General features: G+C 38.6%; 1 protein-coding gene across 27 annotated transcripts in view; it reads right to left on the reverse strand.

Annotated features, from left to right (window-relative positions):
- The window catches only part of MAP2 (microtubule associated protein 2), a 139,942-nt gene that overhangs the window by 36,498 nt on the left and 77,497 nt on the right, over positions 1-25,947 (reverse strand). For 7 of the 27 annotated variants that reach the window (XM_081813730.1, XM_081813726.1, XM_081813723.1 and 4 more), the window contains 6 exons: positions 18,215-18,328; positions 16,158-16,235; positions 6,715-6,960; positions 1,246-4,983; positions 842-1,048; positions 537-671 (listed from right to left, as the gene is read on the reverse strand). In XM_081813730.1, the coding sequence (XP_081669856.1) occupies positions 537-671; positions 842-1,048; positions 1,246-4,983; positions 6,715-6,960; positions 16,158-16,235; positions 18,215-18,328 (4,518 nt within the window). The remainder of the gene's footprint in view (positions 1-536; positions 672-841; positions 1,049-1,245; positions 4,984-6,714; positions 6,961-16,157; positions 16,236-18,214; positions 18,329-25,947) is intronic. The other 20 variants (XM_081813729.1, XM_081813733.1, XM_081813731.1 and 17 more) reach the window with 13 other exon arrangements.

Consider the following 25,947-nt stretch of genomic DNA (forward strand, 5'->3'; position numbering starts at 1 on the left):
ATTTCCTTTCCTTTTTTTTTTCTTTCATCTGAAGCAAAGTAATTTTGCAATCACAATTTTACCCCAGATCTGCTTTTCATTTTCAATCTTGAAATCACTACCCATTCTTGGCAAATTCATTAACATCAGTAACAGATGTGGCAGTAACCACGTGGAAAATAGGACAAATATAGTATGGGTTTAAGCATGAGAGAGATAAGCAAAATCATGAGAATGCATACCACGGTTATATTCATCGTCATTGTCTAACCAAACACACAGAATGAAAAGAGGAATCCCCAGAACGTGACACTACACAATGCCAAGATAAAATCACTGCTAAGTCTGAGCATGACAAAGAAACAGATGGTCATGACCTCTTCTGCAGGGAGGGGAAACAAAAAAAGAATAATGATACAAGACACTTAATAGCGAAATTGTTCATGACTGCTAAGATTCTCGGAAGAAAAACAAAATGAAGAAGCCGCTACAGGAATGAGATAAAAAAAAAAGACATGTCTATGTTTGCCAGCCACATTGCAGAACTGAAGAGTCACCTGTGGTTTTCCGCTTAACACAGGAGAGATGAGTTGGTCTAGTATATTTGATAGCAGGTTTTAAAATGAATTTCCTGGAGGGAGAGTGGGCCTGAACTTCTGTTTTTTTAGCAAGTTCAGCCTTCTTATAAACTGCTACGAATAAAGAAAACACAAAAAAGCATACCATCAGGAGAAAATAAACAGTTGGAGCAAAACAGAACGAAATTTCATAAATAATTAGTTACCACTGTTAGGAAGTTTCTTCTACGAAAGAGTAATAATGAATTCAAAAACATTTTTAAAGAAGTTACTGTGAAATGAACCTTTTTTCCTTCTCACTTCATCTCTGGAGACTGTGCTAGGTTCCTTTTTAGCTATTTTTCTTTCAGGAGTGGAAATTCTGCCTCTCCCGGTTTTAAAAGGCTTTTCTTTTCTATGTTTCTCAAGAGATGGTCTCCGAGCTTCCTTTTCAGCTTTCTCCTCTTTAGGAATAGTTTCTAACTGTTCTGTCATGATGCTCCTATCATCATCTGCGGATCAAAGCAAACCATGACAACAACAACAACAATGAAAACATTAGTAACAAATGTACAAAATCCTTCATATATTTAACAAAATGCAAAATAGAGATAAAGGGAAATTTAACCAAGTTTAAAATGAAAAAGAAATCCATTAGGTTATTGGATTTTATTTGGAAGTAGAAAATTAAAAAAAAAATAATGCACACCTTGAGTGTCCACCCAGAGGCTGTCAGCATCCATGATGGAGTCATCAATGGTGGTCTCGTCTTTGTAATCGTCATAGGTTTCCGTCTTATATTCTGAGAGTGCAACCTCTTCTCTCTCAGGGGAAGCGGGAGCCTCCGGGGAGCCATCCTTGGGTTCCGCCTGGGCTTCGGCTGCCTCTTCTACTTCGAGCTCTTCTTCAGCGTGGGGGGACGATCTCCTCTCCACCTCAGGCTGCTCCAGGGCTGCAAAACGCACGCTGTGGGAACCTGACTCCCCTTCATCCATTGTGGTTTGCACCACAGTGATAAAGTCATCCTCGATGGTCACAACAGACTCGATCACTCCTTTGTGCTCACCAGGGCAGGTCTCCACAAATTCCTCCCTGACACCTGGGACGCCCAGGTCGGTAATCTGAAGGGTGTCGGAGCGGAAGAGCAGTTTATCATATTCTCCCCGGGCTTCTATCTCTTCTTCCTCACTCTGAGCCTCTGCCGGTTCAGCCCTGGTGGCTTCAGGCAATGGCTCTGCGACGTCGGAGGGCGTGACAGAGATATCTGGAGTTTCTTTGCTTTCTTCTTTCGGCTGCTGAATAAATTCCATCTGGACATCAGCTCTCTCATCTGGGACTAAATCAGCCTCCAAGACAGCAGGTGCACAAGGTATTTCCACTGACAATTTGATGGCAATCTCATCTTGAATTAGAGAGGATTCTGGGGATGTTTCCTTCTTGCCCTCATCGGCTTTCAAGGACTCCATGGTGAGGCTCTCATGCTCACCACTGGACTCGTAGGACTCTTCCTTGTCTACAGCCTCCTGGTGCACCAAATCAGGCTTGGCCACCTTCTCCTTGATTTCCGTCTCACTGACTTTAGTGCCTTCTTTCATGTGGCCAGCCTCAACACTCATAAACGCGTCTTCCTCCTGAGGTGCTCCAGATGAGGGGGGGAGATCTTGAGTAGCCTCGAGCTTAAGCTCTGTTGCCTTTCCAGTGTCTACCGCCAGCCCTGCGGCCATCTGTCCAAAGTCACTGATTTTCACATCTAGTTGACCCTGGTCAGCTCTCATTGCAACAAAATCCAGTTCTGGTTCAGCTTTTTTGGATGGTTCGACCTCAGCTACTTCTGGCACTGAACTAAGACCTTTCTCAGCTTTCTCGGCCATGGGAGGTGATGTGTCTTTTGAAACGGTCAGTTCTTTGGTGGGAATGTGCTCGTAAGTTACTCCTAAGCCAAATGTTTCAACTTCATCACTGGCCTCTTCTGTTGCCTTGGCGTGTTCTTTTGCATCAACATGTTCTTCACTCTTTTCCAGAACAGTATCCAGCTTATCATTAGCTTTCCTCTCCTGATCAAACTCCCTACCCAGTCCCGATTTGTCACCAGAGATATGTGGGGGTACTTCTTTCTCAGCACCGAACTCATCTTTGACTCTTCCGGCAGCTGCCAATTTTACTTCAATCAAGGACAGGTCTGTGGCTAGATCTCTTCGCATTTTATCTTCTGTGCCTTCATAAAAGGAACCACTCTCCCCTGACAAATTCTCACTGTCTTGAACGGGTGATGGGAGTGGGACTGTGTATTTATTGAACACACAGTAACCCAGGTCCTCAAGCTGACTGTCTGTTTTAACAATGACGTGGTTTTCATCGGTGACAGAGGGCAAGCCGGTACTACTCTCCTCGACCACAGTCTCTGATGGGACTGACTTCCTCCTGGCAACCTCAGCATCTGCACCCACGGAAGCTAATCTTGACCTTGTGCCTGCCAGATCTAGCATTTCCGGCAGGTCAGGGGCCATGACAGTACCATTTTTGTAGTAATCTTTGGCTAAGAAAGGTGACTCACACGAGGTCTCGACTTGAGTACTTTCCTCTCCGGCAGCTTTTCCTCCCTCTGTCTGGTCTTCCTCTTTGCTTTCTAGTGGGAAAGAGGGGGCTTTCTCCAGTGCAGGTGTTGTGGCTGGAAGGTAATCATCCCCTTCATCCATACTCCCACTAGTGTTGGTTAGAATATCAGAAGCCAGAGGAGAGAGATCATGTCCCCGACCAAAGTTAAATCCAAGGGCTATGGAATCCAGGCAAGACATGGGCAAATTGATTGACATGCTTCGCTGTTCTATTGCAGACCTCCCACCAAGTCCTAAACTCCTGCTTAGCGTCAAGTCATCCTTATTCTTACTGTGGAGATCCCGCTTCTCCCCATACACTTTTGGGTCAATAGTAAACATTCTTTCTTGAGGAGAACTAGGTTCTTCAGGTAAATCAGACGGATAACTCTGTGCAAGAGTGCTGTACCCTGTTTCTTGTGCTGGAGCACTGGGCTGGGGTTCTTTACCCGCCTCAAGTCCCTTGTCTCCATTTTTACACACGGGAGATAGGGTATCAAAAGACTCTTGGACACTTTCTCTGGTGTCACTGAGTTCATAGTAATCACTGCCTGGCTGGATGCTTTTTGTCACTTCTTCTTTCAAGGCGGATGTTTCAAAATACTTGGACATTCCTGACTTATCTTCGTAAAACGGCATGTCAAGCTCCGCTGATGTTGCAGGCCCAACCCCTTCCATCTTAATATCTTTGTCTGCAACTTTTTCTTCAAAAAGGTCCTGGACTGCACTCTTTTCACTTACTGCCACTGGTTCGGTCATGACTTTCTCCAGTGTCTTAGAGGTCACAGCTGAGTCTGTCACTGCTTGTTCCACACTGACAGGGAATGAGTCCTGTTTTAATGGCTCTGTGGTAGGCTCTTGGACTTTCTGCTCTTCTTTTGAGAGGGTGTGCTCCATGCAGGGCTGAATTATGCCTGTTTCTCCATCTGTCAGTTTCGGGGGCTCACTCTCTTTTGGCATGGCTTCTTTGTCAGAAATGGTTGTCTTTTCTTCAAGCTTTAGTGGAGATTGCTTTTCAGTAAGTGTCACTTCCTGCTCTTTTTTCTGTGCACTCTCTTGCTTTATTGCCCCTTTCTCCTCTCCCAAAACTTTCTCTGGGACACATTCTTCCACGGTCGGAATGTGGGCATCTTTGGGTAAGGTGAATGCCTCTGGGGCTGGTGCTTCTGCCATTTTGTCAGGTTTATCCTCATGGGGCTCTTCAGCTTTAAAACTATCTTTGGCAGTTGCTGGGCCACTGGTTTCTTCCAGAGATTTTTTGTCATCTGGTTGTAATAGGGCAGGGGCAAAGGGTGATGCTTCTACAACTATTTCATTCTTCATGACATCTAAAGGAAGAGTGAAGCTGCCAGCCTGAAAGGGACTGGGCATGGGAGAATCAAACTGTTTCCCCTCCCATTTGGGGATATCCTCAAGGACATCTTTTCCCTTCATGGGGGTTAGAGGGCCAGGCGAGATGGGAGCAGCTAAACCCCACTCAACCTTTTTGGCTTCTGTTGGCATTTCGATGAACCAGTCCTTTTGCTCTTTTGGAGCTGGGGGCTCTGCAGAGAGGCCAATACCAGGCACCACGGGGCTTGGTTCTATCTTCTGTTTCGTGTCTTCTAGCCCGGCACCAAGAGTATGCCCAAACAGAGTGGGAGGTGCTTTTTCTTCCTCTGGGCCTTGCATGTCCTTTTTGTCAGGGGAAATTTTAGTTGTCTCAGGCTGAGAAACTAAGGCAGCATGTTTAAGGTCTTCACCAGGCTTGCTTTGTTTCTCTGACTCCTTGTCCTTCTTGTCTAATGGCTCAGCTGGAGAGGGAGTCAAGTCCTGTTGATCATGGAACTCCATCTTCAAGGCTGGAAGTAAACCTGAAGTAATTGGGTTGATTTTTAAACAAATAATAGGCAAGTGCTTTCAGGCAGTAAGCTTAAAATTATATTTTGAAATGACAAATTAATGGTAGGGTAAGAAAACAAAACAAAACTATGGAACATGCAAGCATGCTACCCATTTAAAAATCAATATGAAAATGTCAGGACTGAGATATATTTGTACTACTGCGGAAAGGGATTCCCGTTGCGAATTAATGCATACAGGAATTGTGTATTTTGAATACTCTTTTCTCCTTTGTTTGGGCTCTCCTAAATACCATGTAATGTGTATTGTAGTAGAAAATTTCATGTGCCTTTTGCAGACAAAAATGATAAATTAAAGAATATTGAATAAGTCAGTAATATTAGGGTACAAAAATACATTAAGGGCTAAATATGAAAAACGGATGAATGTCTACTGAGCTTTTTCACTTGTGTTCTCATTTAAAAATGAACTGGCAGGCCATGGGTGGAAGGGCAATTCATTCATAATAAGTATTATGTTAAAATCAAGTTAATTGATTTATAAATGCCAGGACCAAGTTTTTGAACATTAAGAAGTTACTGACATAATTTTTAAGGCGTCTTCTGAGATTAAATTTCAGGAATATAAATAAATATTTGCTATTAACTTTAAATGATATGACAAGGTGGTTTCTATCACAAATTCAAAATTTTTAATTCCTAATCGTTAGTTAACCTTAGGACAGATATTAAGAAAATCTGAATTATATTATTAATCCTGGGATGTCAAATAAATAAAATCTTAAAAAAAATACTGGGATGTCATGTGAATAAAAATTTTAAAAAGAGCCAATTATTATCATATCTTTCTCTCCCTGGTAATGACCTCATTCCCTGGAATATGACAGACAGTGAGGGACTGTCTTCACAGACATTAAATGGCTCTTTCTTTATTTTCGTTTGTTCACCAACCGGAAAGGTTTCAGAGTCTCACTTGTGTTCTAAGGTCACAGGTATTTCATTGTGGTCATTAGGGCCAAATGTAACTATCTGGAAAAGATTTGGGGAAAAATAATAAAATTCAGTCATCGCTCGAAGAGCAAGTGTATGGATCATCAATACCTTATGTACTTGTGTGTCCTGTTGTAACAATAGAAAAGAAATACTTTATGAACTTCTAATAGAGGTTAGATGAATGAAAACTCAAGAGATATGGTGATGGTCAAAGACGTTGGCTGCCATGGAGAGGAAATGATATGAGAAGCATCGGCAGGAACTTTTAAGGAAACCAAACCAGTATTCATCGAAGCATAAAAAATATAGCACACTGCGGTTGCAAACAAAAACAATTCTACATTTAAGCCTCTATGTGCCAAAATCCAACTCTACGGTTTGAAAGAAAAGCATATGAATCGCTGTCCCAAAAATAAAAATAAATATATACATGTATTAGCAATGTGGCTGGCAAACACTTGGAGATGGGGGGCGGGGCGGGCGGACAAAAAGCTCACACAGCATCGTCAGCCTGGCTGCAAAGCATATTGTATCATGGCAAAGTAAAACCAAGAATCAGCTGCAGCAGTGGAAAACCTAGCTGCCACACAGCAACTGTGCAAGCCACACTCTGCTCATTAAACCTACAACATCAGTCTCGGGATCATGAGAAGACCAAGCCATGGAATAGCATTGGAAAGGCATCAGGTCCGTAAGCTGCTGGAGAGATCATTTGCAACAAAACACATGCAAATCCTAGGAAAGACACACCTTCCCTGGCAGAGGAAGGGACTGTTACTTCTGGAGACACCTCGGTGACCTCTTTTACACTTTTCTCCTGCAGGGCCCCTGCTGGGGCACTCTCTTCAGGAGCTATGTGGGCCTCCGCACTAGACTCCGTGTGGCCCTCACTGAGGCCCTGGGGTTGGTCTGAGGCCTTGGCAGCCCTGCACTCTTTCCCAGGAAGAGTGGCAGGTGTCTCTTCCTCAGCCACTGTTCCCTCTAGCGTTTCTTCTTCTTAGGGATGAAAAAGATGTTGACATCATGACCACAGAATACACACAATGGCAGAAATATTACTCATGGAACACTTTCAGCTCCATTACATCAACCTCGCCAGAACCTTATTTTACCATTTGGATGAGCAGATTAATATTCGAATGCAACGTGCATTATGTATTGCTTGGGCAATGATTATATATATATAATCTGCTAATAATGATGCCTTTTAAAGTCTCGTTAAAAGGCTATTTATTTGAAAACTTGAGAGCTGAAAGGGTCTTATTGCTCTATTCCCCTTAGTGGAAATGGCAGTAAGTTGCACACATGTAGGGAGCTTGCTGGAAAGAAGAGATGGTGCTTTTGGATAACAGATGGTTATGAAAAGACAGATGCATTGATGGACTAAAAAAATCTTTACGTTTGCTAGACAGGGGCTGCTTTCTCCAATGCAGTAAGCCCCTACATACGAATTTCTGATTACTTTATTAAAAACATGCAAACTTCAGTAAAGAATCTTGGGGAATAAAAAACACCCGGCCTCAACATAATAACCATCAACTCCCCTAACAGCTTTATCACGGAATCCATCAACACTATCTTATTTAGTATGTAAAGGCCAAAGTCTCAAGTATTTAAAGTATTAAATTACATTTTAATACAATTTATGCAATATTTTTAAGGCAAAAGACTTCCTAACTCAATTTATTTTACCTTCCTTGCATTATATGATATGGGAGAATGTAAAAGATTTCAAGGAGTAAGCAAACTATTTTGAAAAGCAAGGTCCAGGTAAAATGGAATCTTAGCATTTAGAAAAGTCCACCTTGGGGATACAACTGTTACCATATTGCTTACACCCTTGTAATACCAATAATGTAGTTCATGTATAGTTGCCCTTGATCCTGAATAAGACAATGTGCACATTACCTGTAAAGTCTTGTTTCTGCAATTCAAAACCAAACCACCAAGATAACTGAACGACAATCAAACTGCCAAAATATCTTCCCAAAAGATGTATACCACATGGAAAAATGTTTACAATTAAAATGTAAAAAGCACACCTATGAAGGCCATGATTTATTGTGTTCATTTGCTTCTCATTTGCACTTTCAAATGCCAGTACAATGAGTCCCATTTTATTGCTTGAGAAATTACAGGGGAAATGTAAGCTGTTTTATAGTTCCACAAATGAAAGATTCGGATGAAATTCTTATGCAACATTGTTTAAATGGCCCGGTGAGAAAGACTACAGATGGAAAGGAAAGCAATTTTCTTTTTTGAGAAATATTAAAACCCCTGGGCAGGGGGTGGGGGAGGGGAGAACTACTTCATCTCTTTCCTCCCATTTAGCACTCAGGGACTTTCATTTTTGTTATTTAATTATGTAAGCAACATTTAAAAAATTCAGATTCCAAATTATTATCAAGGCATTTTTATAATGTCACAGAATTAGAGATTTTGATTACAGATAAGAGACTTTTACTATAGCTGCTTTGCTAATGTCACCTTCTTGGGTAAAGTCTAATCAATTTAATCAACATGTTTTCCAAATCCACGCAACCTTTCGGCTTTCCATTTCCTCATTTTGTATAAATCAGGTCTATTTCCACTATACCTGTTTCTCGCTCGAAATTTCACAGATTTTTCTTAACTGTTGTAAGTTCACACTCTTAGAACTTACTTTTACTCCATATGGGTTATATTTCTCTATTAGAGTGTCTGAACCATTGGTGCTCTTTGTTTTCCAATGGACACTAGAATAAATTTATTATCATGAATGTAGTTGGTAAACTATGAGTTTCTTCCTCATTGCCTTGGAACTATCTGCCCTTTCATTAAATACTGTCCCGTATGGAAATAAACTCTTCATGCACATTTTTCCCTATTTGAGAGTAAGTTCTTCACCTACGCAAAACATGTTTTAGCTCTAATTTTGCTTTCCTTTACAAAACTACCTAGTTAGAACGAGATAAATTTCAGCCCACCGCCCTTATAATGGCCAGTTATACACTAGGGTCTGCTAGCTTTATGAAGGTGGAATGACAAAGGCTTTGGATCATTTCCTTCACTTTAGCCCAGGTCTGCTCATGTGAGCCAATATTTAGTCACTTGGGGGGAGCCTCTGTAGTTTTTGTAGATGATTAAATTATTTGGAGAAATACATTCATTCTGTAACATGTGTTCTGCCCTATACAGATTCATGATCTTTCTCTTTTAAGGAGCCACCGTATTGACATGGCACTAAAAAGAAGGCTAATTCTATTTAAGTCTGGTCCTAGTAATAGTCTATATCCAAGGAGGAAAAAAAATTATATACAGGGCCCTCTTATTCAGTTTGAGTAGAGGATGTATTCTTCCCCCTCTGATTTATTTACAGGGAGCAGAAAGGAGTCGTACTTTAACTGAACTTTTTTGCTCCCTCCCCCCACTCCCACCCCTTTTTTGGCTTTCTTTTCAGAAGCAATGATACAGAAAAAGAAAATACTCCTATGCCCCAAATAAGGCTTCTTGTAGATAAGGTAGTTGGCTAGACATATAAACTACATAGGGACTTCACTTTCATATGGAAAAAACAGGCTCCTTTTCCTCCCACCCCACAGCTGAAGGTACACTTAGAATGATGCATGTGGTCAACCCTGCAGGCTGGGGGGAGGAGCAAAAGGGGACCATGCTTGGTTCACCTTTCTCCTGGCCTAAGTGGGCCTCTGCACTCTGCACTGGGACACTGGGGAGCAAACTAGAGGTAGTCCATTGTGAGCGGAACAAAGGATGCTCATAGTACTCCTCATCGGAATTGGAAGGGTCATCATTAGGCACAGACACCGAGATGGAGGGTGCTAGTAGTCTACGCCTCTCCCCGCTGGTGGCATGTTCGTGGCTGGGGAAGCTGTGTAGAGGACCCACTTGATCCTCAGCCCCTTCATCTACAAACAGACACACAGGAAGAACCTGCAGGGAGAACTGGACAAGACAGACACAAGATCACCTGGACGAGACAAACACCTGCACAAGGACACATGAGCCACAGAAGTAGCATAGCGGGATGGAGGGGAGTTAGCAAGATCAAGGTGATGGAGGATGGAGGCAGTGAATGTTTCATGGTTCAGTAGCCACTGAATTCACACTAGCCTTTAGGTAACCTTGGCATTGATTTGAATAAATCAAAGGCACTCACACCCCTTACTGAATAATAGAAATTATCTATACATTCCCCTCAAACAATAGATGTTTGCAATAGAAACACTGCACAAAACACTGCAATAGAAACAAAGCATTGCAATACAGATGTGTTATTTGGAAGAAATTCTTTCAAGTAGATTCTTTTCATGCTTCTGTCAATGTATTTATAAGTTAAAGAAGAAGAAAGGTGTTAGGACCTGATGCTATACAATTATAGGGGAAAAGAGCCCTGTTTGAAGCACAACCTTAATTACCTAGGATGCTCAATAGTTAGCATTTTGGTTAATTTAATTTTTTGTTAATGACTTTTACCAGAAAGCCATTTTTAATTCCAGGCCTGTCAAGAAAAATCTGCAATGTGTTATTCCTCTTCCCTGCCCTGCTAAGGAGAGCACAGTGGCCTAGCTCCTTCTTTTTGGGTGCTAACTCCTACGGGGATCCTTTTGAACACTGGTTCTCATGGCTTTAAGAAAGTCCCTAAAAATGTAAACTGATTTTCTTTTCTTTTTCTTCTGAAAGCTTAAAAGAGATACCATTAGCTGACACTGATTTCTACAGAGCTGGCTTCAGATTCACCAAGACTTTATTCTATGTGGTTTCGTTTACACTTCTGGCTCTTGGCTGTTCTATTTCAAACCCTCATTGCATATTCCTCACTGAAATGCGAAAGTAACTGCTCTCACTTCTGTCCTTTCCAGTGTCTTGGCTTAGAAATCTGCCTTATTTAAATATATTTCCTTAGGTATGCAAGTGTAGGTCAGTCTGCTTAGCACTTGGATTCTGGTATATTTCAATGAGCTTTAAGGATGATGGCAACAAACACTATTTGGCTTCTGATGTGGTACAGACAATCCATCTCAGGCCTACATGACAGGTTACTGAATTTGCTAATCACTATTTATTTACTTATATAGAGAAATAATTTTTAAATTTCATCTTTCAATAATAAGGGTTATTAAAATTTTTTGAAAGTCTGTGTATCTAAATTTTATTTCAATCAACATATAAGCAGCCAGATTAAAGCATTTATTTGAAAATGCACTGTATGGTTAGGGCAGTATCTTATTTTCAGCAACCAAGTGCTGACAACCAGAAATAAATCTGAAATCATAAAGATACTAAAATAATATTCTGTAGAGGGAATACTTTTAATCTTTTGAGTACATTGTTTACTGATTGTTCAGTGTTATTTTTTTCTGGATGGGTGCTCAGAACTTTTTCAGCCATGCTGCTCATTATATCATGGGATAGCAGAAGCCTAAAATTACATTCGATATTCTTAGTTCCAACTCGGCACGATTTCTCAGCTGAGCAGATAATTGGCTGAGATCTGGCCTACAACACTGGCTGAATCATAAGCCCTGGGTTTGTCACATGTCCTAGCCATTCATATTTCCCCCAGGACTCCTTAAGGCCCTAAACACATATGCACGTATGCAAGTTACTCCTAAAACTTCCAGTAGGCTCAACAGATTGCATGGACAATCAGTCCGTAAAAATGGCATAGTTAACATCTTCTGGGGAGTAGAGCTGACTGCAGTATAAAACTAAAGAATCTGAAGCTGAAAGCTGGGAGTTTAAAGGCAATACTCCTTGGATGTTTGGACCTTTTGAAGATTTTGACTTTCTCTTTCTTGTTGCCATTGCTCATTTTTGAAAGTGCCAACATGTGAAAACAGCAGAGTCTTGCTTCAGATCTGTAACATTTCAAAGAAACAGTATTTTCTATTCTGAAAACTTTTACTCTAAACAGAGGACAACAAAAAGAGCAAAAAACTTTAAGGGCTACGGTGGAAAGGAGCTTCTTTGTAGTATTTGTATGGCACTGAGCCAAGCAACTTCAAAAAGAATGTACAGCAAAGCCCAGTCTTGGTACTATGAGCTGTGTGTGCTCCATGTCTCTGTTTGGAACCTATGAGCCTGAAGTCCATCTGCAAGTTCCAGCGATGTGCTAAGGAAGTTCTACTAAGAGGACCGTAGCTAGCTAAGACCAAACAGTGTGCTTGGTTCCAAAATAATGACAGAAGAAATAGATCCTATTTGCTATGGAATCATGTATGGCATCCCAGTGGAGGTGGGATACATACCAGTTATAAGTAATGAGTTCTTTATTTGGGTATGCTTTCAAAAAAAAGGAAATTGGTCTAGTACCTTGAACAACAAAAAAACTCTCATTGGAAGATCATTTCCCTTTCTTGGCCCCACATTAAGAACCTAGATAAGAGATGGCTTTAGAGACACAGTGGGGCTGTGATTGCAGGGACTGAAATTTGGACTGGAATTCTGGATTACTGGCCACGACATCCAGGGGCAAGAAGTGGAAGTGAGTATTATCTACCTCTATGGGCTGCCGGGAGGATTAAATGAGGAGAGATCTGAGAAAGTGCCGAGCACAATGCTGGACTCCACGCGTGTTATCGTCTTTGTCTTCAATATACTCAGGCAAATTGTCATGTACCTCTGCTTTCCCTTCATTGGAGACATCAAATTTAGACTTGAGAGATTTGCAAAAAGTGAATTCATTTCATAAGTTAGTTTTGTTGTTTAAGGTCAGGATTGAATGTCGTCCTTTTACTATAAGTACACATGCTTTGGTGGACTCTGCTTTCACCACGAAATATTCTATTTAATAATGTGATATTTTAAAGGATAGGGCTGCCTTATGAACCTTAGACTTTTACATAGTTCTGCTGCATAATGATAATCTTTAAAAATGAAGCTTACCTGATTTCGGTGGAGGAATACATTTTCCCTAACTTATTTTATATGATTTTTTTAAAAAAAAAGCATTTGAAAATTAATTTTGAGTTAAAGTAAGATCTGCCACATAAAACCCAGCCTTGGTCTGTCAACCCCCTTTGGTACAAATGAGCAGTCACTTTTATGAAAGACGGAGTCTCTGGGGGACTCAGTGATTTTTGCCTGCCTTGGCATCACAGCTTCTGCCCCACCGTCTGGGGCAACTGGCTCTGCTTACATTGTTCTCCACTCTCTCTAAGCCCTTTCCATGCTGCAGGCTTTTGACTGAGGACTTAGTTTGCCAACTGTGTTTGCTGCCCAGAAGGATATGGAGGGGAAAATGCTTTCAGATTAGTGACATCGCTGACCCAGGAAAAATCACCCTAGGATTCTGGAGCAAACCTAAGAGGGCAGAAAGTTTCCTCGTTCTATTTTCAGATGATTCCATTGTTCTTGCACGGCTTCCAAATCCTAACAGTTCAGTCCAAATGACAACTATTATGGTTAGGCCAAAAAGAAACAGGAGATTAATTTGCAAACATCACACCTAGTGCAGGATTGATGCGTTGTACCTGAGTTTCCTTTTAAGTGTGCTACTTGTTTATTTTTTCCATCAAAATCTCTTTGTTTCCCAGAATAAGCATACAACTTGGGAATTATTAATATTATATCAATTATAACAAATGAATATTCAGAACTTACAGTAATTAACATCTCAAATTATCTTTGGTGGAAGCATTCATGCTTCCCCTTTGGGAAAGAACAGCTTTTAAAAATATTTGATAATTAATAAAAAGTAATCATATCCTCAAAATCATTGAATTACTCAATTTAATCCAAGAGCTGTCTTACATTTGTATAAATGGATTGGCAGTCATGTGCCTTTAAAGTTTCTTTGAGGATGTGTTGAAGTGGGTAAAAAAAAATCTCCTAGATGAAAAACCTACATGTTCCTTTCCCACTCAAGTAGAGTTTATAAAATACATACTTTTTTCATATAAGTAAAAAAATGGTTATCCTTTTAAAAGCAAATCATTAGGCCTTCATATAGTTTAATGCTTTCTTCTGAAAACATGAAAAATAGTAATTCAATAAAAATACAAGTTTGGTTTGAAAAATGTTAAGAATAAAATATCTTCAATCATCTTCAATAGGAAGTAAGTTGAAATTTTCCCCATACTCAAACAACATGGGGAAAGCAATCCCCCGACATAAGGAAACAGTTATTCTGGAAAGTGTACCAAAATGTGAAAATGATTCTATGGTTTATTTGTATTTTCATTATATCCATGATATCACCTGCCAGGAAAGCAGACTGGGTGAATTCCCAGGTGGATGGGCAGACCCTACTGCTCCTTCTGCTCCAACTCCCATATAAGAGCAAGAAGGGTAAGTTACTTGACCTCCAGCTGACTCTGGAGTGAACGCCGTACCCAGTGAACATCTTGGGTTAAGAAGATTCTCTGAAAGGCTTGAAGTGGGGGTTTAGAGACATTTTCAATGACCGGAGGGATGTACAGCTGTCATGGAAGGCTTTCCACTGCTTTCCAGGTGAAATCGAGACTCCCGAACCAAGGCGCATACTGTTGACTCTTAAACCCCTTCACTACTCTACCCCTTTCTCACTTCCCAGGAGCCATGGGATGTCTTCAGTTCCTAGAAAACTTCATGTTCTTGCTCACGTGAGTCCCCTTGCACGTTCTGGTCTTTCTGTCCCAAAGCCCTTTCCCTCCATCTTTGCTTGACCAACTCTTCCTCATGCTTCTGAGCTCAGCTCCTTACCTGTCTCCTCACCACCCCCAAAATTAAGATTTCCCTTGTTCTATCTTCAAGTTCTCTGTTCTTTTCCTTCCTAGGGCTAATGCAAGTTGAAATTATTGGTAAGCTTCTTTACTGGCTTTCTGTTCTCCACCAGACTGTGTGTTCCTTACAAGCAGGGATCATGTCTGTTTTGTTCACGAGTGTATAGCTAGAATTTAAAGAGCGCACTGTAGGTGCTCCATAAATATGTGCCAATGAATGGATGAAGGCAAAAAATCTTTCAAATCTGTAAACTAAAAGATCAAATCACATTTTCAGGAAATTAACTAATAATCATAACTGCCACTGATTATAGTCCCCAAATTTTCTTTTATTCTTCAGAATAATTTAGTTCAGCTAACATTATTTCAGGCAGTAAATTAGAAAAAAAGCTTCAACTTAAGAAAGAAAAAGCTCACTAAAAGAAGTTTAGGTTTCTAAATCTGTGACAAAAGTAAATTATGTTTACTGAGAGTTCATAGTTCTGTAATTTAGGAAAATCTGTATTTAGGAAGTCAAAGAATATTTTAAATGAAACTAATCACAAATTATAAAAAGACAGTGAGTTTTTTGTGATGCTTTTCAATTTTTAACAGTAAAATAATTGCTAAAAGGGACAACAAATGGAAAAACGAAAAAATAAATGAATAATATGGAATAGTATTAAAATTCTGAATTTAGTATATGAAAACTAAGTTATATTGAAACAACACTTTAGCTATAGCTCTTCTCTGCCTTCTGTACCTCAAACAATACACAAAAGTTAACTGACTTAAGTCAGAAAACCAGTAATAGTTTGCTTTTAAATAGTGCCTTTCAGCTCAGATTCTGAATGAATATTCTTCAAAGGCATCCCTCTGTTTTATTAAACGAGAACTGAAAAGCTGACATAGCATTCTATGTTGACTAAATGCATAAATATACTCATGACAATAACGGGTCTCAGCAGGGAAGAAGCCATGATCTCAGCTTCTAGTTCACTGCTCTCAATATCAGAGTCATACACTGACTTCTTCACTTATTCATTAATATTTATTGACAGTTTGCTATGGGCCAGGCCCTAGGGAAGCCCCTGGCAACACAATAATGAGCAAAACAGAGACAATTCCTGACAACATTTCCTTATGATTTCATCAATAAATTTACTTTTGTTCAGTCACTTATAAGATAGGATTGTATCTTCTGTGTCAAAACATTTTATATTAATTAAGTGAACTGCTTCTCTGTAGCTATTCTAGCAATTTAAACACAAAGTTATCTTCTCCTGGATCAAGCAGATTTTTTCTTTTTTATTTATCATATTCCTCCTACTTCTGATTTTGTGTAGATAAATGGCTATACATTTATGTGAAGTCTGTGTCTTCTGGACTGTTTGAAACAGACAGCTCTCAAGCTGGGTCACATACTAACCCACACTGAAGTCCACTGCTATGGACTGATGCTAATTTACCCTTTATCAGAAGACAAACCTCAAAAAGTCCACTAGGTCTTACCTTCTTCCACTGCGATGGTCTGTTCTGAGGCTGGTGATGGAGGTGGAGAAGGAGGCAGATTAGCTGTTTCTTCAGCTGCTAAAGATCAAATAGTGGAAAAATGAGATACAGTTAATCCTGTTAGGCCGTTAGATGTGCAACAGCTCTGCCATCTGTAAAAAGGTCTCTCTATGAAATTTAGGAAAAGATTCACTAGTAAGCTGCACTTGACTTATTTTCTGTTCCATTACCTGATTCACATAGTTTAAAAAACCTAAAAGGAAAGAAAAGCATTTAATATTTAAAAAAAAGTCATTTTGTCTTCCCTATAAAAATGGATTAAAGATGCCTGCTAAGGTATCATTAATCCCATTAATTGTGTCTGCTTGTTCAATTAATAAACTATTTTATTCTGGCCCTAATCTACTGTATTCAAACACACAGGCAAGCATTGTAGTTTGGATTTAGCTTGACTGACTGAAAAAAATATCAGAACTCTATATTGTTCAACTTCTTGGTCCGGAAACAAATGTAACCTTCATCAGTCACAGTATTATAGGTGATGTATTTTTTAAACAACGGTTGGTCCACTGAGTCTAATGTCAAAATGCATCTTCTGTATGTATTCTCAGAAAAGAAAAATGAAGCTGTCACAACCTAACGCAACCTTCAAACAGACAATATGTACTAGTGGGAGCCGAGTAATCTTCTGGCCTTGGCATTATACATGAGAACCAAAGACAAAAGTTCTAAATGATGTCATTCATCCACAGTTAACTCTTTTTTCTTGACCACTCATATGAAGGTAAGGAACTGCAAAAAGGAAATATTTATCATCAAGGCCAGCAGGAAAATCTATTTTACAGAGCATGTGTTTTTCACTCTCAAAAAGCAGCTTTGGGATGACAGGTGACTTCTTAGTTCCTTGACCCTGTGGGTTTCTATAGAACATATTTTAAGTCTTCAAATTTAAGAAAGGGGGTGTTTTTTATTTAAGGTATAGAAGTGAACCACAAACTGAAGGTTAATGTTTTGAATAAGATAATTTTCCCCCTGTTTAAAGAGAAAAATAAACCTTTATAATCAAAGAACATTTTACTGCAAATAATGAGTATTTATTATCCTGGAGAACAGAATTTTTATTGCTTAATTTTTTTAGGTGTTTAAATTGCTTAAAGGAGTACTGACCAGAAAATCAAATATTAAGGGTACTAGACTGTTTGAGACAAAATTGGATATGTACTCTTTTTTTAGACTTTAAAAACCATACCTTTCTATGGATTAGTTAAATATACCTATAAAATAGACATATGTTGAACCTAAGAGAGTTTCCTTTCTTGTCTCTGCCTGTATATACACCACATCTATCTATCTTCTATCTATCTATCTATCTATCTATCTATCTATCTATCTATCTATCTAATCTATCATCTATCTATCAATCGTCTATCATCTATCTAAAGGAGGGGCAGCAAGCCTTTGGTTAGGAGTGTTTTCTTCAGCAAGCACAATTATATTACCTGTTTGGTCCTGGAGGGCATCTGACTTGTGACCGAGAGAGAGAGAAATGCTATCTCAATGCCCTTAAATAGACCAAGTGAAGGCTAGTACATTATATGGGATACAAAGTCCCTCATGATTCTAACAAAGCCCCGACTATAGGTTTTCTGTAGCTGGTTCAGAGGGACCCAAACAAACGAGACAAGCATTCCCCAAAACCCACAAAGGGAAATACTTATTTCTAATTGAAGTATTAACACTTTTTCTTTACAAGTGGGTGCCATGACATCAATATGCATTGGCTTTATTTTTGTAATAAATATCTCTAGAGGTCTGGAAATGAAAATTTAAGAGAAATTTAGGGGTAAAGTCTAACTATAAGCTTATCACTGTGAAGACTGTCCAAATACTACGAATGAGCCTGTCAAAAAAGGTGAAAATAGGTGCCAGGGTCTCCCAACAGAGGTGTCTGATGAATGTTCCATGTAAGGATGAAGTATGAGATAGGGCCTCTCTTTGACCATGAAGACTTGGTCCTGCGATCAGGGTGCAAGCAGATACAGCTCTTGAACATTTACCTAAAGGCAGAGCTGCAGGCTGATCTTTCTGTTGAGCTTCTTTCTCTTGTTCACCTTTCAGGACCGCTACAGCCTCAGCCGTGACTACTTGAACTATCCTTGCAGACACTTCCTCTGTAATAAATAGTAACAAAAGAAAATAAAAGAGTGAGATGTCCAAAACAGGTAGCAAAGAGGAAAAGTAATGAAACAATATAGTTGACTAGAATTTTCTTTTCTGTCTTCCCCCAAAAAAGTACAATAGAATTTACTAAATTGCAGCTAAAACACAAATACATATATTGTAACCAAAAACAGAAAAGAAGAAAAAAAGAAAAAAAAAAAAGAGGAAATAAAAGGGACTGGCATTCTGGGAGCTAGGCAAAATGAACACGGAATGAAAGAAAAATAATTTGTATGGCAGTTTATTTTTAAAAGCTGTTTATACAAACAGAAACAATTAAAAATTTTGTACCAAGTAAAACAAATTCAGAAAAGAAAAGATTCATTTTGGATTTAATATAAAATGTTTTGTAGTTTTCTAGAAAAGTTTCCTTACAATATGTTTCTGTGCTGATTTGCAGAAATACCATAATTTAAAACCTAAAGAAGATGCCTCAAAATGTGAATCTGTGATCAAACAGCATTATCCAGGATCAATGTGAACAAGACCAATTAAGAAAGACCTGGGAAGAGAAAATTTGAATGAAATACACGGAAATGATGTATCAGATGGCCTCTTTCTAAAGAGCTACTGCTTTTCTAGATAGCAGATGTTTTAAGGATCTTTAAGGCCATATGATATACACTTACCTAGTCAGTGTAATCATTTCATTAAAAAGTGGGGGGAGGTTCATCATTAAAATGACCAGTCTGTGAGATGCCAGATAACTGACTTTTTAAATAGCTACTTGACTATATCTAAATCCTCTCATTTTGTAGATGAGGATGTAAAGGCTAGGTTATGAGATTTGCTCAAGTGCACGCAGCTGATGGAGGCAAACTGAGATTAGAACCCCAGTTTCCTAACTATTATGCTGTTCTTTCTCCCAAGCAGGAAAACAGCAGAAGGAATAATGAGAAAACAACCATAAACTTCTCTAACAGTCATGTGAGAATGATCAATGGAAAAATATGAACTTTTCTAAAGGTATGAACTAAGGCAACATATTCACTCTCAGATCTGCTGTCTACCTAAAGTACAAAACTGCTAGTCTTGAATATGTTTTGAGACTATGAAACAAGCAACTGACCACAACTGAGCAATACTATATATATATCCATGCATGTATGTATGTACCTATCTATTATCTATCATCTATCTATCTATCATCTATCTATCCATCCATCTATCATCTATCATCTCTATCATCTACCCACCTACCTATACATCTTATAAAGTTAGCTAGTGTAATAGATAACTTACCTCACTTGCATATATTAATTTGCAATGAAATTCAGACATTTAAAAAACCAATAAAATGATTTTTAGCACTTCTAGAACCTCAGTGTTTCATAGGAAATTCAGTGTAATGGAGAGGTACAGCAAACACTGCAGAAAATGGGACATACATAAAACCCATGTATTTTATGGATCATTCCTGCATTTCCCTGCTGGCATTGACACAAAATATAATCTCTCCTATGGCATTTGGTACATCTGGCATGGAATTGTGCTGGTACACATGCCTTATCTCCCTGGCTATGTAAAGTTTCCCAAGTCAAGGACTCTCTCTCTATCATTGTTGCAGTCTCGGAATGTAATGCTCCTCTCCTTGACCTTTACTCAGATTGGTTGCTTAACACAACTTTTTGAAAGTATGAAAAATTAACATGAAAGGTCTTGTTCGTGGTATTTACACAAATTTAGAAATAATCCATGCTCAGTATTATATTTACTAACTTAACCCCCCAATTAATCATTTACTGAATTCTTATTTAAGTTTTGATGTTTAACCATCTCTTAAACGAGGGTCCCAGATTCTTGTGTACCTACTGATCAATTTTTCAGAGTCCGAGAATGCTTAACATGAATTAAATTTCTTAAATTGGGAAAAAATCCAATAAAAATAATAAAAAGCATCTATTGGTTTATGTGAACAAATTATAACTGAGCCATGCTACATTATTTGTCATTTTGTTTGGAATTGCATTTAGAATAATTTTGACACCTCAGACAATTAGTTTATCTGTTGTGGGCTAATAAGAAGAGAACAGAGTGAAAATTATACAATAAAAAATGCATTCACACAAGATGTAGGCCAAAAACCATCATGGTACACTATACAACAGACTTTCAGAATATTCTACAGGCAAGGGAAGGAAAAATTGAATCATTACTTCTCTCCAGTCAGAATGGAATGGGCATGTCCAACCTAAATAAAATGTACTGTATCAGCCAGAACCACATTTTTTGTGAGTGATAATTTAGTTTCAATAAAGCAATACTATTTATTTTACATGCTAAGTAGTAGGACATTTGAATTTAATTGGTTTTGTTGTTTCAAATAAAGTTCATTTATAGGTGTGTTTGAGTTTCATAGTTGAATAAGAACTTATGAAGAAGGCAATTTTATTTTACTTTAAGCAAAACTTATAAGATAATAATTTACCTCAATCTTGGGAAAATTAACTATTTTTCCTTAAAAGGATTTAACAGACTTTAAGAAATGCTATTTTAGAATGATCAAACAGGGTGTGTGGGAGCCCTGTTAATGACATATTATCTTCAATTTTTTTGGAGAGAATAATATTGCTAAAACTTCAAACAGGCAATGTTGATTGTTTAATATTAATTTTGCAGTGTGAAAAAAAATTAACATAGGATTGTTCTGAGGGTTTCAATTGGTCCAGCCTCTTTAAAATCTTCCTCTAAGCAAAGCCTGCCATTAATGCAGAGGTGGCAGCTTCCCCCAAGGAGAGATGGCCTTTTCCCAATGGAAACCTAATCAGCAGATCTCCTGGGGTAAGCTTTACCCTTACAGCCTGGCTCCTGGGAGAGGAGAAAATTCACACAGGGTTTGGGTAGAGTTCAGAGAAGATTAATGGTAAACACGCCAAACAAAGAAGACAAAGAGAGTAACAAAATCAGACCTACGAAAATGATAACATAAGAGTTATGATATGTGTGTATGAGATCTCTCTCTCTCTATATATATATAAAATCACTCATCCTAACCATTTAACCATTCTACCTGCCATCCATTCAACCATCCATCTATCCATCGTATCTTTCTATACAGGAGATCACTGTTTTTTATATTTTAAGTTAAAGGAAGTCACATGGACTTTAATTCAGAGAAATGTGGGTACAAACTCTAGCATTGCTACATTCTACTTATTTCATACTCAAACTCATTGGGTTTCAATGCCTCATCCATGAAATGGAAATAATAATAGCCCGTCTCACAGGTTGCTGTTCAGACTCAATTGAGTAATTATATAACAGGCCTGGCACATCAAGGAACTCAAGACTTGTAAATAATTCTTCACCAAGGTCTTTCCCCAGTCCTACATTCTTTCAGGTCTTCTACCTTAGTATTTCTGCTTTAAAGAAAGAGCAACTAGGGGCGCCTGGGTGGCTCAGTCAGTTAAACTTCCAGCTCTTGGCTTCGGCTCAGGTCATGATCTCAGGGTCCTGAGATCGAGTCTTGTGTCCAGCCCCATGTGGGGCCCATGTCAAGCCCCGAGTGGAGCCCCATGTCACACCCATGTCCAGCCCTGCATCAAGCCCCATGTTGGGTTCCATGCTCAGCACAGAGTCTGCTTGTTCCTCTCCCTCTGCTCCTCCCCCCACTCTCTCTATCTCTTTCTCTCTCAAATAAATAAATAAAATCTTAAAAAAAATAAAGAAAGAGCAAGTAAAGGTCCAACCCAACTAGGCTATTACTCTTATGAACATCAGATAATATAATCTTCAATCATCTATGCTGATGACAGGGACAGTGTTTTGTTTTTTGTTTTTTTCCTAGACAAAACTAGAGGGAAGTAAAAACTTTCCTTGTTATTTGTTTTCTGGCTTCATACTCATTTTCCTGGCTGTGTAGGTCCCAGGCTATGATCTGCTCTAGATTTCTGCTAGCAAGTTCCAATTCAGGACCATCTTCTGGACAGCACTCCCAAAGGCATGATAATCCCTGTCTACTCCTGAGGACAATTAGCAACATGAAAAAATCTTTTGAGGTAAGAGATTAATGTACATTTTAATTTTTCATTGTTTGTTTTTTCTACTTCTTTATTCCCTTTTCTACTCTAATTTTTTGTTATTTTTTCTTTGAGACATTATATGTATAAAATTATGTGTAGGACTTAGTTCTTCAGAAGATTAAAGATGAATCTAGATTACACTGGGATTATTACTGGGAAATTATTCATTATACATAACTGAAAGGTAACACTGATCTTCACAGCTGGAAACATTACACTTCTTAGTGTAAACTGAAATTATGAAAGGCTCAGCTGTCTTTCTTTTGAACATCTATAGTTTTCTGGTAGTGGGCATTTTTAGTTTATGTTAAAAATTGTCCTAGTTAAGGAGTGTTTGTAGTATGTATTTTACTCTCTCTCTTGGTAATGTTAGGTTCTCAATGTAATTAACTAACAGTAGTTTTTGCATTGCAGTGAGAGCCAGTATTTGAATATTATTATTTTTCAGTAGTGTCATTACAGTAATGAGACAGTTTCTGTTAAGTAATACAAAGATATCTCATGACATGGTTCTAAACTCATATCATGTCTAAGTAAAGTTCTAAACTCATATCACGTCTAAGACATATCATGTCTACCAGGAACTCATATGGTAAGTAGTCTGCCTATAAATCAGTTTGCAGGAAAACATTAAAAGCAACTCATTTAAAACAAATTCATCTAATAAAAAGTATTGTTGACTATAGGCTGATATAAAATAAGGGATTCAGATACAACCCAGGTAACAGAGCAGAGGTGGTAACAGATCATCGCTATATAGATAAACACCTAAAAGTATAAGTGAAGTCTGTCTTGAAAACTTATTCTGGTCAATGGAGATGGGGTCAGTATTCTGAAAACAGTATCAAAGCAGTCCTTGATAGGTAAAGTGAATTCTGGAAAGAAATATTTTTTTCTTGGTATTGGGGAAATAAATTGGTACAAATATATGTAGGAGGTAAACAGGTATAAGAGACAAATTGGGACATGCTTTCATCTACCAGAAACCTTCCTGATAATACCCAAAAGATATCATGCTAAGCTACTTACATTTCACCTAAATAATGAATAAACATCATACTGTGATACAAATTTATTAGACAAGTTGCTACCCCAGGCACTTTTATTTCCCACCAATATATTGAATCCACACAATAACACATGTTCTAGATGTGAGAACTGGCAAAATGATGGATAAAGGTCACTTACTGTCCCATTTAGACATCACTTTGGCGTACATCTGTGTAGTACAAATATTTTATAATAGTAGATCCCTGTGTCAGAAAACCTGAAATCACATTCCGCCTTTACTTCTTGCTAGCTTCAAGTAAATGACAATCTCTCTAACCTTCCGATTCCCCATCTGTAAAGTGGGAATAAAACTGGTGTTCATCCTCTCGTATGCTGCGGCAATTAAATGAAATAATATGTATCAGTTGCTTATTTAAATTCTGTATCACTGGGGTGCATGGGTGGGCTCAGTTGATTAAGCGCCCAACTCTTGATTTGAGCTCGGGTCACGATCTCAGGGTCATGGGATCGAGCCCCACGTTGGGGTCTGCGCTGGGTGTGGAGCCTGCTTGGGGTTCTCTCTCTCCCTCCGTCTCTCTCCCCCCTTCTCTAAAATTCATTCATTCATTCATTCATTATCACTGTTTTAATCACTCTTTCTGTCTTATAGTCGTCTAAGTCTATAACCATCATTTGATCGACAAAATATGAAGACCTGAAAGTGTCTGTCATTCACTGAGATAATTCTGTCATTTTCCCCAATGAGTACCTCGCTGCCTGAATGCTGAGCCACTGCCTCACAGACAATCCATTAGACTCCTGCCATTTCCTATTTAAGCCAAAATGATGAACTAAATTTTACTCTACCATTGTGCCACACTGTTCAGCATTTACAGCTGTTGTAGCCTTCTGGTTTATTCCATGTGCTGATTCATCCTATATCATTGCTCTGCTCTTCTGTTATTTTACCACATCAAATTCCTTAACACAGTCTCAGGCGCTGTTTTTAGCACATATTTCTAGTTTAGTTATTTTGTTATATTAATCTATCAATATTGCCTGGTTGATTTATAACAAAGGCAATGGAGTTAAGACTTTCTCAGTGGCCCTGGAAATTTCACCTCGCTTCTGAGCAACACATGACATTGTTGGTAGACACACAAGTTTGATTTTGAATGTGTTATACCCTTTTGAGTTTTCGTCAGGACCAGCTGTGATTACTTGAACATGCAAAGGCTCACCAATTAGGCTGTGAACAACAAAAAAAATCCCAAACAAGTTGGCATATGCTTGAGAACATATTTTTGTTGATTTGCTTCAGGTTGTTAAGAGAGAAGTAAGAGACACTGACAATAAATTCAACCACATGGAATTTAAAAGCCAGTAAATGTTTCTGCTTTTAAGAATAATGGACATAATAATGTTGTGTTAAAAGACATGACAAGTAAGCCTACCGTACACTTGTGAAAGAAGGAAAACAAAACAATTTTAGACAGAATGCTCCTGTCAAGAAAAGGTTATTCTCAGTAGGGTACAGAATGGTTGCCTAGGAAACCGCTGCTAATTGCTACCGCTGATGGAAGCTAGTCAACAAGGAAAGCACTGTGTAGCTGCAAGCACTCGGCTAAACAAATACCCTTGATAAATTCATAAAAACAGGGAAAGATGAAAAGTTTCTTGCTTAATTTGGAGAGCAAACGGTTCCTCCGAAACGATTTCCTGTAATCAACGGGTGAAGTAGGAAATTAAAAGAGCAGATTGTTGGTTTTTTGTTTGTTTGTTTCCTTGGCACCTTAGCATTAATTAAAGAGGCCCGCATTGGCATCTCCTTCCCTAGTCACTCTGATTTGATCTCAAAGGTCATCCTTGCCAGTGTTGCAGCTGTAGATCTTTGCTTACCAGCTTTCTCTTCCAGAGATTTCTTCTCAAGATTTACTGATTAAAACAAGGGTAAATTTAGCTTATGGGAATAAATGCATTTGAGGTAAAATTGGCTTATGGGGTTAAACACATTTAAGATAAGGACTCATGACTGCAAAAGTTCAGTTCTGATGGGTACTTAAAGAAAATTTTTTGTGCACCCTAGAGAAATGGAACTATTCTTAGTCATTGTGGGGAATATAAAGATAAGACATGGTATTCCTACGTGTAAATTGTGCTTGAAGTGGGGCTATCTCATTGAAGAACACATTTTGTTTTGTTTTCAAAGATTTTTCTATGAAAAATGGCCACAGATTTTGGCTCATCCATCCACAGTCACTCATAAGGCCCTGTTCTGAAATGCATTTGCAACCTGGCTAGGCTAGGGTTGTGAGTACAGTTATGATTATAGGACAATTTTTCCTCTCTCCTTTTTTTCCCCAATCTCAACCGAAGGGCTCTAATCCATAATTTGTTTAGATTGACAATTTAACCTACTCAAATAAAGTTTTTAGAACCGGAACAGAATCTGCCTTGCATTTAAATTCAGTCAAGGCGGGTGGGGAGGTGTAGTAAATTAAGATGGTTGACAGTGGAAGGATACCACAAGTTAAGCATATTGTTTTATGGAGTCAAAG

The sequence above is a fragment of the Leptonychotes weddellii genome, chromosome 3 (genome assembly GCF_054177405.1).
Source record: "Leptonychotes weddellii isolate Sample4059 chromosome 3, ASM5417740v2, whole genome shotgun sequence".
NCBI classification, from domain to species: Eukaryota; Metazoa; Chordata; class Mammalia; order Carnivora; family Phocidae; genus Leptonychotes; species Leptonychotes weddellii.